This window comes from Leguminivora glycinivorella, chromosome 16 (assembly GCF_023078275.1).
Source record: "Leguminivora glycinivorella isolate SPB_JAAS2020 chromosome 16, LegGlyc_1.1, whole genome shotgun sequence".
Lineage (NCBI taxonomy): Eukaryota > Metazoa > Arthropoda > Insecta > Lepidoptera > Tortricidae > Leguminivora > Leguminivora glycinivorella.
The window spans coordinates 18,700,595-18,716,026 of record NC_062986.1 but is presented as its reverse complement, the minus strand read 5'-3'; the positions used below and the strand labels follow the sequence as shown (position 1 = coordinate 18,716,026).

The window sequence follows — 15,432 nt, the reverse complement described above, 5'->3', positions numbered from 1 at the left end:
GCAGTAGATATCATCAAACGCGTTCATTGCGCTGTAGTTGACGATGTACTCTGGGTTCAACTCCAAGTTCAGAAGATTGACTTCATCCATCAAGTCTATAAATTCTTTCCTTAGTTGATCGACCAATCGAGCTTGCGCGATGAACTGAGAGAAAGCCTTCTTGTCACTGCTTAGCTTTGGAATCATGTCGAAAATGGTTTGCAAACGCATGAAACATTGAGCACGTTTTGCTTCCGCGAGCTTAAGTCTAGTTGCCATGGTTACCTAATTGTTACTATGACAGCACGAGAAATATGAATAAATTCCTAAGATGCACCAATAATAACGAATAATATTCAACTTGTATAGTACCTTAATACAAGTCGAAGGAAATTAAATAAGTAGGAACGGTCCGCTTGTGTAATATCTTAACACAAGTGTAACTTTCGCGAAAATATAATTAATTACAGTAAAAGAAAAACTGAGGCTTTTAGGAATAATTTACCCGTAGTATTCAGTTTAGTTTAATGTATTAATAACTTAAATACACCGATATTATGTTACGAAGATCGCTATAAAACTTCCCGTGAAAATAATGACAAATGTCAAAAACAAATTTTGAAAATTTATTTGAAATTTACGAATATAAGTAACGCGATGAATAGTCCCACGCGCTCCGCGTAAATTAAGCCACAGAAAATAACAATAACTTAGTATGACTGTGCCTTAAGTAACACGATGTATAAACGGGAACATTTTTATAAAACAATTTAAATAAAGGAAGTTAAAGGAAATAATTTAAATCAGTGAGCAACAAGGATTACTTATTGAGAAATAAATTTAGAAAATCCGGTTCGAAGGACCAAAAATATGGGGCTGCGGAATAACTTACCGAATATTTAGGTCACTGGTTTGCTCCTTGGCGAGTGTTCTCACTGACTTTGGGTTTAGTTGGTTGAATTTAGATATTAATTTTAGGATCCTTTTAATTATATATGATTAACACAATCTTCGCAACACATGAATTTCGAGTTTTTCTTTCGTGACACTGACGTTACTGTCACCTTTTTCTTTATTTCAACTCCTTGTTGACAACACCCGACGAGGAGGCCATAATAGGTTTTTAACAAGAAGTTTTGAATTGAGGCGCAAACATTCCCCCGGCCTTGAAAGAAGTAGCTTTCAAAAGTTATTAAAATAAATAATTACGTAATAGCATCCTCATTGCTCAAAGAAATTAAAATAACATAAACAATTTAGGCCTAATACATAACCTAAGATTAATAACTAATATAATATATAATTACTGAGAAGGCAAAGGACATAATTTGACTAAAGGCCTTTTTAGTATGCCAGATTTTGTTTTAACCAAAGCAACTCTGGCAATACCATCCCTGCCTGGAATGAGCTGAGTTATAAGACCTAACGGCCATTGTAGAGGCCTGACATTTTCTTGAAGAATGATTACAACTGTTCCTTCCTTAACAGGCTTAGAAGGAGTATTCCATTTTTGTCTGGTTTGAAGCGTGTGCAAATACTCATCGCGCCACCTCTTCCAAAATGATTGCGTTAAGCGATCTAATAATTGATATCTTTGTAAGAGATGATCAGAGGTTACCTCCGCAATTGACGCAGCTGGGAGATAATTTAAAGGAGTAACATGAAGAAAATGAGCCGGTGTCAAAGCAGAAGGTTCCGCGGGATCAGAACTTAACACGGATAGTGGCCTAGAATTTAACAAAGCCTCAATTTGACTAAGAACTGTCATTAATTCTTCAAATGATAATATTTGTTTACCTATAGTGCGAAACAAGTGGGATTTGACACATTTGATATTACTTTCCCAACAGCCTCCAAAATGTGGAGCGCTGGGAGGGATAAACCGCCAAATTATTTGATTGGCAGCTAGTTCATTTTCCCAAGCTTCACGGTACTCATTTCCCAGAAAATCATGAAGCTCTTGCATATATGTGTTGGCTCCTGGAAATTGGTTCCGTTATCACTGTACATATATTTTACAGGACCGCGTCTGGATAAAAAGCGCTTAAATGCCGACATAAAACTTGCTGTACTTAAGTCAGTTGCAAGTTCTAAATGAATGGCTCGCGTCGTGAGACACGTGAAAAGGCATAAATAGACCTTTTGACTCTTCACACCTCTACGTCGGACAGGTGTACAATACAAAGGACCCGCGTAATCACAGCCAGTATGTATAAAGGCCTTTTCAACTTGATTTACCCTGCATGCTGGTAAATCTGCCATCATTGGGCAGTTAGCCCTTGGCTTGATTCGGAAGCAATAATTGCATAAGTGAATCCGATGACGAATAATACATCTAGCTGCTATAATCCAGAACCGATGTCGCAGAATAGATATAAGAGCTTCAGGTCCTGCATGTAAATGGCGTCGATGATAATAATCGACCAGTAAGTTAATGATGTGATCACGACGTGGCAATAACAAAGGATGTTTATAATCGTAATCTTCATTAGAGTTACTGAGACGCCCTCCAACACGTAGGATTCCATCTTCAATAAACGGCTTCAGGCTTGTAAAGGCCTTTACAAACCCCTTCTTCAAGGTCGAATCTAATATATGTCTACTAAAATAAACTGTAGAGCTCGCACTATTTCCAATTCGGCTGCTATTAAGTCATCAGCATTAATAGGACCTATAGATATTTTTTTAATGAATTTCAAGATATAGGCAACTGTGCGTACATATTTAATCCATGAAGAGAATCGTTTAGACAATTCATAAATTATGTTATTTTTCGAACTATCACATGTCACTAAGGAAACCGTTTTTTCTTCAGGAACATTGACTTCATCTGGAATAAACGGCTGAACAGGCCATTCCTTTTTCGGAAACTTCATCCACGGAGGGCCTGAAAGCCATAGAGGATGATTTACTAGTTGAGATGGAGTTAAACCTCTGGACAGACAGTCGCTAGGATTCTCCGTTCCCTTAATATGGTAGAAATGATTACTTGACAAATTCTCTTGGATCTTGGTAACACGGTTTGCCACAAAGGTTTGCCATCGATGAGGCGACGAATGAATCCAACAGAGTGTTACTGTTGAATCGGAAAAGGCTAACACAGAGTCAATATTGAATCTGGTCGAGTATGTGTCAACCACCCTTTTTATTAGTTGTGACAGCAGCAGCGCTGCGCATAATTCCAGTCTTGCTAGGCTTATAACCTTTACAGGTGAAATTTTAGATTTAGCGCAAATTAAATTAATAACTCCTCTGTCGTTATTAGGCAAGCTGACATAGGCATAAACCACTCCACCATAAGCCTTTTCACTAGCATCTGAAAACCCGACGATAGTTAATGAACAGCTTTCAATAACACCTATATGTCTGGGAATGCTAATGTGAGATAACAGCGGTAGTTCGCTCTGGAACAGTTGCCATTGGCGTACAATATGATCAGGTGGCAATTCATCCCAATCGATTTTCAAAAGCCATAACTCCTTTATTAGAAGCTTAGCGTACACGATGACAGGAGCCACCAGGCCTAGAACATCAAATAGTCGAGCTACCGATGATAAAATGTTCCTTTTACTACACGGTCGGTCATCGGAACTAACCTGGAATTTGAATACGTCTTCACCAGGATACCAACGTAGACCCAAAATCTTCAACGTCGTATCATCGTCGAAGGTGACACTTTTCGACAAATGTAGCTCTGTTGGTATTTCTTTCAGAACAGCTTCAGAATTTGACGACCACTTTGCTAGTTGGAATCCACCCTTTAAGAATAAATCCAGCAGCTCTTTAGTCGCTTGTACAGCTTGGTGTTCATCAATAACTGAACTGGCTACATCATCCATATAAACATCACGAGATGCAATTTCTTTTGCGAGTGGGTATTTGTCGCCTTCATCATCTACTAACTGTTTGACAGTTCGCAGCGCTAGAAAGGGACTGCTGCGTAGGCCGAAAGCTACCCTATTATATTGAAATATTCTTATAATTTCTTCAGGATTAAACCTATAAAGTATACGCTGATAAGGACGATCCTCCCCCCGTACGTCAATACACAGATACATTTGACGTACATCAGACGTAATAGCTATAGCAAACAATCTTAGGTTTAGTAGAATGCAAAACAAGTCAGCTTGAAGACTTGGTCCTGCGTGAAGAATGTCATTTAATGATAAACCGCTTGTGGTCTGTGCACTAGCGTCCAGCACCACTCGAACCCTTGTAGTAGTTCTGTCATTTTTGACAATTGCGTGGTGGGGTATATGATAAGCAGCATTAGACTTATCATTTGGAACTTCAGATAAATATTTTTTATCAATGTGTTCACGAATAACTTCATCGTAAGCGGGTTTTAATTCTGGTACTGCGCGGAATTTTCTTTCAAGTGCCAAAAACCGGCGTTCGGCTGTCTTGTAAGAATCGCCTAAATTGCTTGGTTCCAATTTAAATGGGAGTGCTACTTCGTAACGTCCATCTTCTAAACGCTTGACTGTATTGTTGAATATATCTTCAGCCTTTTTCTCGTCAGCATTATAAATCACGCCTCCATCTAAATCTTCAATTTCCCAGAATTTTTGCATTAGATTTCCCACATCAACTGAAGTAAAATATCCTGCTGCTGAGTAGGAAGTGTTTACTGCGGGAGCATCGCCTAATATGATGTACCCCAGTGTAGTTTCCAAGGCGTCAGGAAAACCAGGTTTGTTTTCAATCTTCTCTGACATTAACAATTTGGTGAATAACTTGACACCAAGAAGTACGTCAATTTCACCTGGAATCGCCCAGGAGTCATCTGCAAGATGTAAATTATCAAACAGATCAGTTGTAGATTGATCAATATGACAGGTAGGTAAATCAGGCGTGATCTCGTCTAAAACAAGCGCTTCGATAGTATATTGACGATTAGGATCATATCTTGACCTAAAGGTTAAGTTGACAGTTCCTCGAATGGGTTGCGTTATTGCTGTTCCACCTAATCCATTTATTGAAGTTACAGGGCTGCTGAGTACATGAAGACCCAAACTCTTGCAACACTTCAAGGTAACGTAATGTTTAATGTAGCTTCTTTTCTCTAGCACCCTAAAAAAAGGATGCATATAGTTTCTTTGTTCTTATTTACTGACAGACTATATATATATATTTTTTTTGTCTATATTTTTTTAATTGTTCTTGCACTGTCTGTTAACTTTTGTTTCTGTTCCGTTTTTCCAGCTACCACAAGGTTGTCTGGAAGAGATCGCTTTTTAGCGATAAGACCGTTGTTACCTAGTTATACTCTCACTCAACATTCTGTTTATTTATAACATGTAAAATGGTGCAATAAAGAATATTTACTTACTTACTTGTTTGACAGAGTATATACTAGTTATTTTGCAAAAGTCTTCTTCAAATATGAAAATCAAATATCAAATATCTTTATTTTGCATAAAATATGGTATACAAGGTGGACTTAATATAATTTAGGACATGCATATCTCTCTACCTTGTCTCATACTATCTTGTCTTCTTATTCCGCCAAGTGAGATCGTTCAAAGGCGATAAGACCGCCTGATATTAAATAAATAAATACGAGTACATAATTGAGCCTATACAGAGTGGGGCCTGTAACAAAGGCGAAAAATTGAACTGTAGGCTATTCTCCTTATACTGATCAACATTAATGTTCAGTGACTTTTAAAAATTATGAAGTCTTTAAATTTTTAATTTTTCATACAAAATAAATATTAGCTTCAATGTACGCCATTATTGTTGTCATTGACGTTGTCTGTCACACTTTAGACTTAACATAATTCGCAATACATTACCTCTTAGAAAAAACTTTCAAGGGTGATAAAAATCAAAATACAAGTTATTTTTAAAAGTCGCCGAACAAATGTTGATCAGTATAAGGAGAATAGCCTAGAGTTCAATTCTTCGCCTTTGTTACAGGCTCCACTCTGTATACGCTGGGTATAGGTCTCTTCTTATGTTTGAGAGGGCTCGGGCTAAACAAGTAGTTCCTACGCTAGCTCAATGCGGATTGTGGACTTCACTTCGCCTGCTGTTACCTCAGTGTTGGTCAAGAAGGTCAATGAAGCAAAGGCACAAAGGGAATGGGAGAACGAGACTGGATGCAGACAGTCGAAGATGATGATCAAAGGCATAGACCAAAGAAGAACCAGGTATCTGCTGAATCTAGGTAAGAGCAGTCTGAGAATGTTGACAGGTATAATTACTGGGCACAACACTCTCAATAGACACCTCAAGGTAATAGGAATAAGAGATGACGAATCCTGTCCACATTGTGGTATGGAGGAAACAAGCCTACATTTGTTAGCGGAATGTAGTATGTATGCGGCAACGCGATACAATACATTTGGTAGAGATAGACTAAAAACAGAAGAACTCAAGGATGTCGAACTAAAAGATGTCCTTTTGTTCTGCAGGAAAACAAGAAGATTTGAAGAAGGAAGTGTGGGAATGCTGCCGGAACAGTAACCTGCAGCTCCAACTCCAGGGAATTGGGCTGAATGAACACAGCAAGTGATCGACAGCCCGCCTGCCTCCGGCCGGGCGTCCCTACACTACATCTACTATCTACTACCTCAGTGTTGTGTTGTGTTGTTATAGTATAATCTAACTCTGGGTCAAGAATTCAAACTCAGAGTACACTGAGAGAAAATACAACCAGTTTTCATGTTCGTTCAACAAGTTTTTTGGTTAAAATAGCGCCTACGTGCTCTTTGGTTCAAACAACAAGCTACTTGTCATTTGAATCGGCAATATATTTGAATCAACAAGTCGATTTTATAAGAACAACCTGACACATATTGTTTTAAACATACGTTTGGCTGATTCTAACGGATAAACCGCAACAAGACGAACTTGTTAAATTCACAATGCAAATTTCTCTCAGTGCTAAGTGCGTTCTGACATTATCCGATCCGATATCCGATGTCGGACCGATATCCCATATATTTACGCCGCCATCTTTGATACTTCCTTTTAAATCCTTCCGACTTCCGATCTCGGATCGGATAATGTGAAAACGCACTTAGTTTACCCCGGAATGAGCGAGTGACCCTTAGTCATAGTTTTATGTTATTACTAATAGTTAATTCAATTGATTTCTTGATATTCGATTCCCTTGCAATAAAAATAGGTACGGATATATACGTACGTAATACCAAAGAGGATCGAGTATTATAGAGAGTTACCGCCGAAGTAAAATGTGTAATCACAGTGCATAGACTGCCAATCTCTTGACACAGGTTTAAAACTTTTGAACCTCAGTTTAGACAATTTGGCCCATATTTTTAGCTTGATAATTATTATGTTTAAAAATGACAAATATTAATATTAGCGCCATCTAGCTGAGCGTACCCCAAAGGTCTAATGCCATCTAGGTCACCGTACCTTTTTCTGTATGGTACTGAGGTACGTTTTTTCTTAGATTTTTATCTGTTTATACGGTTTTATAGTGGTTTTATATATGTCTATGGTAATACTCATATATTGCCAAGCTTATTAAGGTTAATTGTCTTTGATATCCAGCAAATGGGTTGTTTTTTGCTGATTTACGTGAATATATTGCTATCTTCCACTGGCAGGTAATAATGAGAAAACTTTTCTGTTTGCGTACAAAATCAACTTTGCCGGTTTATGTGAGGTTAACAAATTCCCGTATACGAGGTACTTTATGTTATTTGTTATTATTTGGAGTCTGCAGTTGTGAAATGTACATAATTATAGTATACTAGCTTTTGCCCGCGGTTTCACTCGCGTTCAATTCGAATAGGGAATGTACAATTTTAATAATAAAACTATCGTGAGTCACTGACATATTAAACATGTAAAATCGGGTAACTCACGTAAAATTGTGGAAGGTCGCTCGACATGTTTCGCTCCGTAACGAGGAGCATTTTCATTGAGCACGCGCGATGCCGATGGTATCCCGAAACATCTCTCCCGAAACATGTCGAGCGACCTTCGACAATTTTACGCGAGTTACCCGATTTTACATGTTTAATAGGGAATGTACAAGTTTCTAATGGGGTGGCAACGCGTATGTGACACTGTTTGAGTTGCAGGCGTCCATAGGTTACGGTGACCGCTTTACATCAGGCGGGCCGTATGCTTGTCTGCCACCGACGTAGTATAAAAAATGTATAAATATTACGGAATGCTCCATACTGACTTCCACCCCCCATTTTAGGGAAAAGGAGGGTTATAAAAAAACAAAAAGTAGCCTACGTCACTCGTCACCCCTTCAACTGTCTCCCCGTTGAAAAAACCGGCCAAGTGCGAGTCGGGCTCGCCCACCGAGGGTTCCGTATCCGTATAAACTTTTAAAAGTTAAAATAATTTCATGTTTCTCATGCTCACTCATCCTCCTTGCGTTATCCCGGCATTTGTCACGGCTCATGGGAGCCTGGGGTCCGCTTTGACAACTAATCCCAAGATTTGGCGTAGACACTAGTTTTACGAAAGCGACTGCCATCTAACCTTCCAACCCGAAGGGTAAACTAGACCTTATTGGAATTTGTCCCGTTTCCTCACGATTTTTCCTTCATAAGCGACTGGCAAATATCACATGACATTTCGCACATAAATTTCGAAGAATTCATTGGTGCGAGCCGGGGTTCGAAACCGTGACCTCCGGAACGAAAGTCGCACGTACTTACCGCTACGCTACCAGCGCTTCTCAAACTAGGTATTTATTCAAAATGTCAGTTGCTTAAAATGAAAATGTTGTACTCATTGAACCAGTTTCCGCAAAACATTTGTTGAAATTACGTCACAGTACAATAAAACGTAAACGTAGCACGTATATAGCACAACGTTCGCCCATTTCTATAAAAATTCCTTACCTTGTGCCACAGATATGTTTTCACATAGATTACGCGCTCGAACACTTGTGTCATATTCCGCACGTGTTTTCATCTGCTGATACAAACCTAAAATCAGTACTAGAGTTATACCAAGCTATGTTGACACCGATTTTGATAGCTTTTCATGTACAACAGTTAAGTAACCGTCATAATTTCATAGAAGTTTGACGTTTAAAATAAATAAATAAATAAATAAATAAATATTATAGGACATTCTTACACAGATTGACTGAGGCCCACGGTAAGCTCAAGAAGGCTTGTGTTGTGGGTACTCAGGCAACGATATATATAATATATAAATACTTATATACATAGAAAACATCCATGACTCAGGAACAAATATCAGTGCTCATCACACAAATAAATGCCCTTACCGGGATTCGAACCCGGGACCGCGGCGCAGCAGGCAGGGTCACTACCGACTGCGCCAGACCGGTCGTCAAAATAACACTTGCACCTATGCGGCTGCCAAAATTGTTGTTTGTGAATTAGTGCGACTTTTATTTTCATGACATTATGGAATCTATCAAAATAATAAAGACAGAAAACGCTATCTATTAATAAAAACATGCCCGAGGTTCAAATGCCCATATAGGTACATATTTTGTGTGTTCATCTCAAATATGGTTACTGAGTTTAAAAATACTACTAAATATTACATCCATAAATTACATTACACATGATTTGATTAACTAACATTCAGTAAGATTATCATCAAATATTTATGCACATAACTTACCTAGCTTTTTTAGCTTACTTACGCCGTGGCTTGCGTGGGCGACGGTCGCGCGATGGTCGCGCGACGGCGATGCGATGCATACGAAATCAAACCTTATCGATATGGAAGTATGAGACGCGACGGCGATGGTCGCGCGACCGTCGCCCACGCAAGACACGGCGTTAGAGAATGCCATTAGGCATTAAGTCCGCCATTTGTACATTTTTTTTTATTTATGTGCAATAAGGTTTAAAATAAATAACTTACCCCTGTACGATACCGTACATTTAAATATACAAATAAGTAGGTAGATATAGAACTTTTAGTTGTAACGTTAACCCCGGTCGAACCAGTGTGGAAAGTGGAATAAAAACTGTAAAAATTTATGTGGGCGTTTTCCTAGAACTATCCCTGCGCCCAACATATGGTCCTTCGGTCGGAAAACAAATGAGAACAATTAAATTTCGCGTATTTGGACTTATGGGCCGGGTGTTACAGTGCAGTGCATTGACGCGGTTAGCAACGCTACGTGGACACAGTGTGTTTCGCGGTCGGCAAATTGTCGACACCCGTGGACGTTATCAACTCAAATTGCCATTAAGCGCATTAAAAACAAATTCCGCGCAGTGCGTGGAGTGGTCGGTGCAGTTGTTCGCGCAGGTCCAGCTGTTTTTTCTGCGAGTGGAAGCTGTTGCAGATTCTATGCAACGTGACGTCACCGTGTGGCGGATCGTCGGTGTGCAGTGCACCCGATTTGTGTACCCCATCATCGTCTAAAAAGTCAGGCGAGCCTAGCTATAGTTTTATTTTAGGCCAGTGTGCAGTGCTCATTGTTTAAAAGTCAGACTTTTTCTTATGGTAGTTGTCTACCGACGGTGTGTGGACCTGATTTTCATCAGAAGATACTTTGCAGTGCAAAGAAAGTGTTATCACTTATCGTACACTACAGTGTAGTGTGCATTCAATCTCCGAGCTAAACATTGCCTTGGGATATAAATACGGCATTTTATTTTGTGCCTAATACGTGCGGTGCTCGTAAATTTAAAACTTTTTAGAACAATAATCGTGAGCCTTGTTTGATAGTGCTTAAGGTACATTTTCGTACAGCGATTATTACTTCGTGTAACTACTGCCGTTGAACATCAAGGAACATTTTGTGACCTTATTTTAACAAGATTAGTGAACTTTTGTTAAAGAAAACAATATTTTGGTGTTAAACAATAAACATAGACTTTAAATTATAACTTTAAATCATGAGTTCCAGCACATTCGAACAATAGACTTGTCCGTTACGTTCAAGTGGACTCGCCCTGTTAGTTCTCGTTGACACGGTTCTCATCAACCCAACTCTGCGATAACGAAACGCCATTCGCAACTAAGGCCGAACGTTTTGGCCAATCGGAGCGCACTGCAGCAGAGCAGTGATTGGTGACTGCGATATAGTGATTTTTGCGTGCAATAGAAAACAATTTGCAGTTTGCAATTACTTCGATTTGGCGTCATAACGGTAAAGTTGTTTGTGCAAAGTTAAAAATTGCCTTTCAAGTGTTTTTATTGTTCGTATCGTTTAAAAGCCTATACGCTATAATTAAAAGTGCAAACAGTGTTTCAGAAAAGTGTTTTTGTATACAATTACATTGTGATAAGCATAATTTATAAGAAAAAATGGGTGATGCACTGAAAAAACTAGTCGCAGCCAGAGGACAAGCCAAAGGGTTTATGACCCGTTTAAGGGCTTACATAAACAACATAGATCCAGGTAACCTTGATTTACATTTATTAAGAGAAAAAAGAGATCGTTTAGTTAAAACATTCTCTGAGTATATGGAACTTAATTTAGAAATTTCATTGATTGATCCAGATGACAAAGAGGTCATAGACACGGTGGAAGCTGCTTACTTTGAGATGGCTGCATATCTCAATTCGCAGTTAATGCCTATTGGTGTCGATTCTACTCTCGCGCGACCTGCGCAAGAGGCCGGTTACGGCGGATACCAAAGGCTCCCACGCATTGAGATCAAAAAATTCAACGGCGAGGTAGGTCAATATAATGATTTTATAACACTTTATAACAGTGTAATTAAAAAAGATCCCAAACTATCGCAGTGCGATAAGTTTTATTACCTTCGTTCGCTCTTATGTGACGAAGCCTTAAATATTATTAAACATTTACCTTTAAATGAGGAAAATTTCGAAGTAGCGCTTAAGTTACTAGCCGATCGCTATGACAATAAGCAGCAAATGATACAATATCATATTACTTCCATTTTAGATTTGCCAAATATGAATAAAACGTCTTCAGTGGCAATTAGGGATTTAGTTATTAACACTAAACAGCATTTAGGTGCTCTTAAGAACATGAATGTTCCAGTGCAACATTGGGATTTAATTGTTATGACTGTGTTACAGCATAAGATTGATCAGTACACCCTTAGAGCTTTCCATTTAGAAAAGCAAGGTTTGGAATTACCTAAGTTGAATGATTTGTTTGAATTTCTAGAGGACCGGGCTGCGGCACTGGAAACCCTTGCCCAGGCGCAACCCCCAACCAAGAGAAGCAGCTTAGTAGTCGCTGCGACAAGTGATGGTTCTACCAAACAATCTACAAAAAGCTTAAAATGTAAGTACTGTTCCTCTCATTTGCACAAGATGCACCTATGCCCAAAATTCAAACTTTTAAGCATAATGCAACGTCAAGACTATGTAAAGTCAAATAAATTGTGTAACATTTGCTTAAATGAGCACTATGGTAAAAAATGCCTATTTAGTTTTAAATGCTCAGTATGTAAAGAAAAACACAACTCATTGTTACATGAGGATGTCGTTCCCGACAAAAGTACCAGCCAAGTCGCTTTGTTAGCACAGGCAAAATGCGATATACTCCTACCTAGTGTTAGGGTTAAATTAATAGATAAAAAAGGTAATGCTATTTTTACCAAAGCTCTATTAGATAATTGTAGTCAAGTTTCTCTTATAAGAACTGATTTAGCTAGACAGCTTGGCTGCACTTTAGAAGAGATACATGAAACAGTTGGTGGAGTCTTCAACTCTGTCAATAGCTCTACGCTGCAAACAACTGTTGATGTTTATGCAACGGCAACCAACTTTAGGTTGTCAGTGACTTGCAATGTAGCCAGTAGCATAACAAGTAAAATGCCTCAATTTAAGATTAACAAAGAGAATTTTACCATACCTCCATATGTTAAATTAGCCGATGAGGACTTTGATGTCTCTCAAACCGTTGGCATTCTCTTAGACAGTCACTTGTTTTTCCAGAATTTACTGCGAGACCAACTGCTGGCACAGCCTGGTGGTCCGTACCTCCATAACACACGTTTTGGCTACATTGTAGCTGGGAGAGTGAGTAACAGCGAACGAGCTGACTCCTCTCATCTTACAGCAGCGGTTTGTTGCAAACATGTCGGTAACAATTTAATTTTCAATAAGTTAGAGCAGTCAATTTCACAATTTTGGCAAACCGAGAAGGTGCCTGAAATCTACACTGAAGCCAATTCTGAACAAGAATTAGCAGAAAAAATATTTAAAGAGTCAGTTGTGCTAAAAGATAATAGATTTCAGGTAGCTTTACCTCTCAAACAGGATGTCAAAGAAATAAAATTGGGTGATTCACTCACATGTGCCTTAAAAAGGTTTAAAAGTTTGGAAGTTAGACTTGCCAAGGATCCTCTTCTATATAGAGGTTATAAGTCCTTCATTGATGAGTACTTAGAGCTAGGTCATGCAATTAGCATCCCTATATCACAATATGATTTAGATACACAAGCCACATATTTTCTGGCACATCACCCTGTGATCAATGTGAAAAGTTCAAGTACACCACTTAGAATTGTTTTTGAAGGAGGAATGCCAAGCTTAAGCAAAGTTTCATTAAATGATGTACTTCTGAATGGTCCAGTTGTACAAAATGACTTATTTAGCATTCTGATCTTATTTAGATTATTTAAATATGTATTAAATTGCGACATACGTAAAATGTTCAGACAAGTTTTGGTAGAACCATCACATCGTCCGTTACAAAATATATTATGGAGGGATTCCCCCGACAAAGAAGTACAATGTTTGCAGCTTCAGACCGTGACCTATGGTCTCAAAAGTAGTAGTTTTCTAGCCTGTAGATGCTTACTCGAACTGGTCTATAGATATAAGGAGCGTTTTCCTCTGGCTGCAGACGTGTTGCTTCACAACACATATGTTGATGATGCTAATATAACTTGTAATGATAGGGACACTGTCATTAAAACTCGTGACGAGTTAATAGAATTGTTAAAATTAGGCGGCTTTAGCCTACATAAATGGTGTGCAAATGATAGTTCGCTCTTGACTGACCTGCCATCAAATTGCAAAATGGAAAGTAAAGAGGTAAACTTTTCCGAAAATAAGGAAACTGGTTTTATACGAACATTAGGTCTCAAGTGCAACCTATCAGAAGATACACTAATAATAAGTTCTCCCAAGCAAGAATTAATTGAAAATTATACAAAGCGAAAAGCATTGAGCTTTATAAGTAAAATGTTTGATCCATTGGGCTTGGCAGGACCCATTGTGGTAAAGGCAAAGCTCCTAATGCAGCAGATATGGCTTGAAGTCCCATCTTGGGACTCCAAACTGCCTGGCAAGCTCAATGAAGATTTTAGAGCTTTTGCAGAAAGCCTAACACAAATGCCAGATATTGTAATCAATCGAAATATAGATACACAAAATGCAAAATCCATTGAAATTTTTGGATTTGCCGATGGATCTAACCTCGCTTATGGATGTTGCATTTATTTGAGAGTTATTGATAATAACAATAAAGTTACAGTAGACTTGCTATGCTCAAGGTCACGCGTGAACCCAATAAAAAAACTGACCACACCACGTGCTGAGCTCAATAGCGCTCTGCTTTTAGCAATTCTGGCACACAAGGTGTATGACATCATTAAGTTAAAATTTGATACAAAAGTGTACCTATATTTGGATTCTCAAATAGTACTTTCTTGGTTAAAAATTGATCCTCTAAAGCTTACAGTGTATGTAGCAAATAGAGTAAAAATGATTAAAGATCATACAAAGGATTTTTCATGGCATTACATAAATACTTTAGTCAACCCGGCAGATTGCCTGTCAAGAGGTGTGGATCCTCACCTATTACAGCAAAACACATTGTGGTTTCACGGACCCTTAATGTTAAAAAATAGAGAATACAAACCTACGGCTGACGAAGCCATAGAGGTGATGCCAGGAGAAATTCCAGAACTAAAGGTTAGTCTGGTAACTGTTTCTCAGAATAATGATCTAGCACTATTCAAAAATTGTTCTAGCATAATAAAAATGAAAAGAATCCTAGCATGGTGCTATAGATTTATAGACAATTGTAAAGCCTGTATTACAAAGAAATATACAGACAAGAAAACGGGATGTCTAACACCTCGAGAATTAAAAAAGTCTTTATTGACAATCATTAGATATGAACAAAATAAACATTTTAGTGATGAAATTAGTGCCTTAAAGGAAAATAAACCTTTTAAATCGAAACTCGATGGGTTACATCCATTCTTGTGTTCCATGAACCTTCTCCGTGTAGGTGGAAGGCTCCAGCATGCAAATCTACCCTATTCTCAAAGGCATCCAATTATATTGCCTAAGGGATCAGATATTACCCGTTATATTATTGAAAATGAGCATAGAGTACTGTTGCATTCTGGAGCAAAGTTTGTGCTAAATAGCTTAAGCTTAACCTATCATATTATGAGTGGGATAAGAGAAGTAACTCATGTACTTTACAAATGTATAACATGTTTCAAATTGAAAGCGAAGCAAGCCCAACAATTGATGGGTTCGCTTCCTCACGACAGGGTAAACCCCTGTAGA

General features: G+C 38.4%; 1 protein-coding gene across 1 annotated transcript; it reads left to right on the top strand.

Moving 5' to 3' along the window:
- Nucleotides 1-11,179: 11,179 nt before the first annotated feature.
- LOC125234792 lies at nucleotides 11,180-12,969 on the top strand. Its single transcript, XM_048141193.1, has 4 exons — nucleotides 11,180-11,320; nucleotides 11,423-11,598; nucleotides 12,062-12,181; nucleotides 12,838-12,969. Exons 1-3 carry the CDS (start codon nucleotides 11,227-11,229, stop codon nucleotides 12,125-12,127), a joined length of 336 nt encoding a protein of 111 aa, XP_047997150.1. The 5' UTR covers nucleotides 11,180-11,226; the 3' UTR covers nucleotides 12,128-12,181; nucleotides 12,838-12,969.
- The last annotated feature ends 2,463 nt before the right edge of the window (nucleotides 12,970-15,432 follow it).

Excerpts from the sequence above, each read along its gene's own strand:
- LOC125234792 (XM_048141193.1), top strand. The coding sequence starts at position 11,227 with ATGGGTGATGCACTGAAAAAACTAGTCGCAGCCAGAGGACAAGCCAAA. Across the intron at positions 11,321-11,422 it reads CATAAACAACATAGATCCAG|ATGACAAAGAGGTCATAGAC; the intron begins GTAACCTTGATT and ends TGATTGATCCAG. Across the intron at positions 11,599-12,061 it reads TCAAAAAATTCAACGGCGAG|AGGACCGGGCTGCGGCACTG; the intron begins GTAGGTCAATAT and ends TTGAATTTCTAG.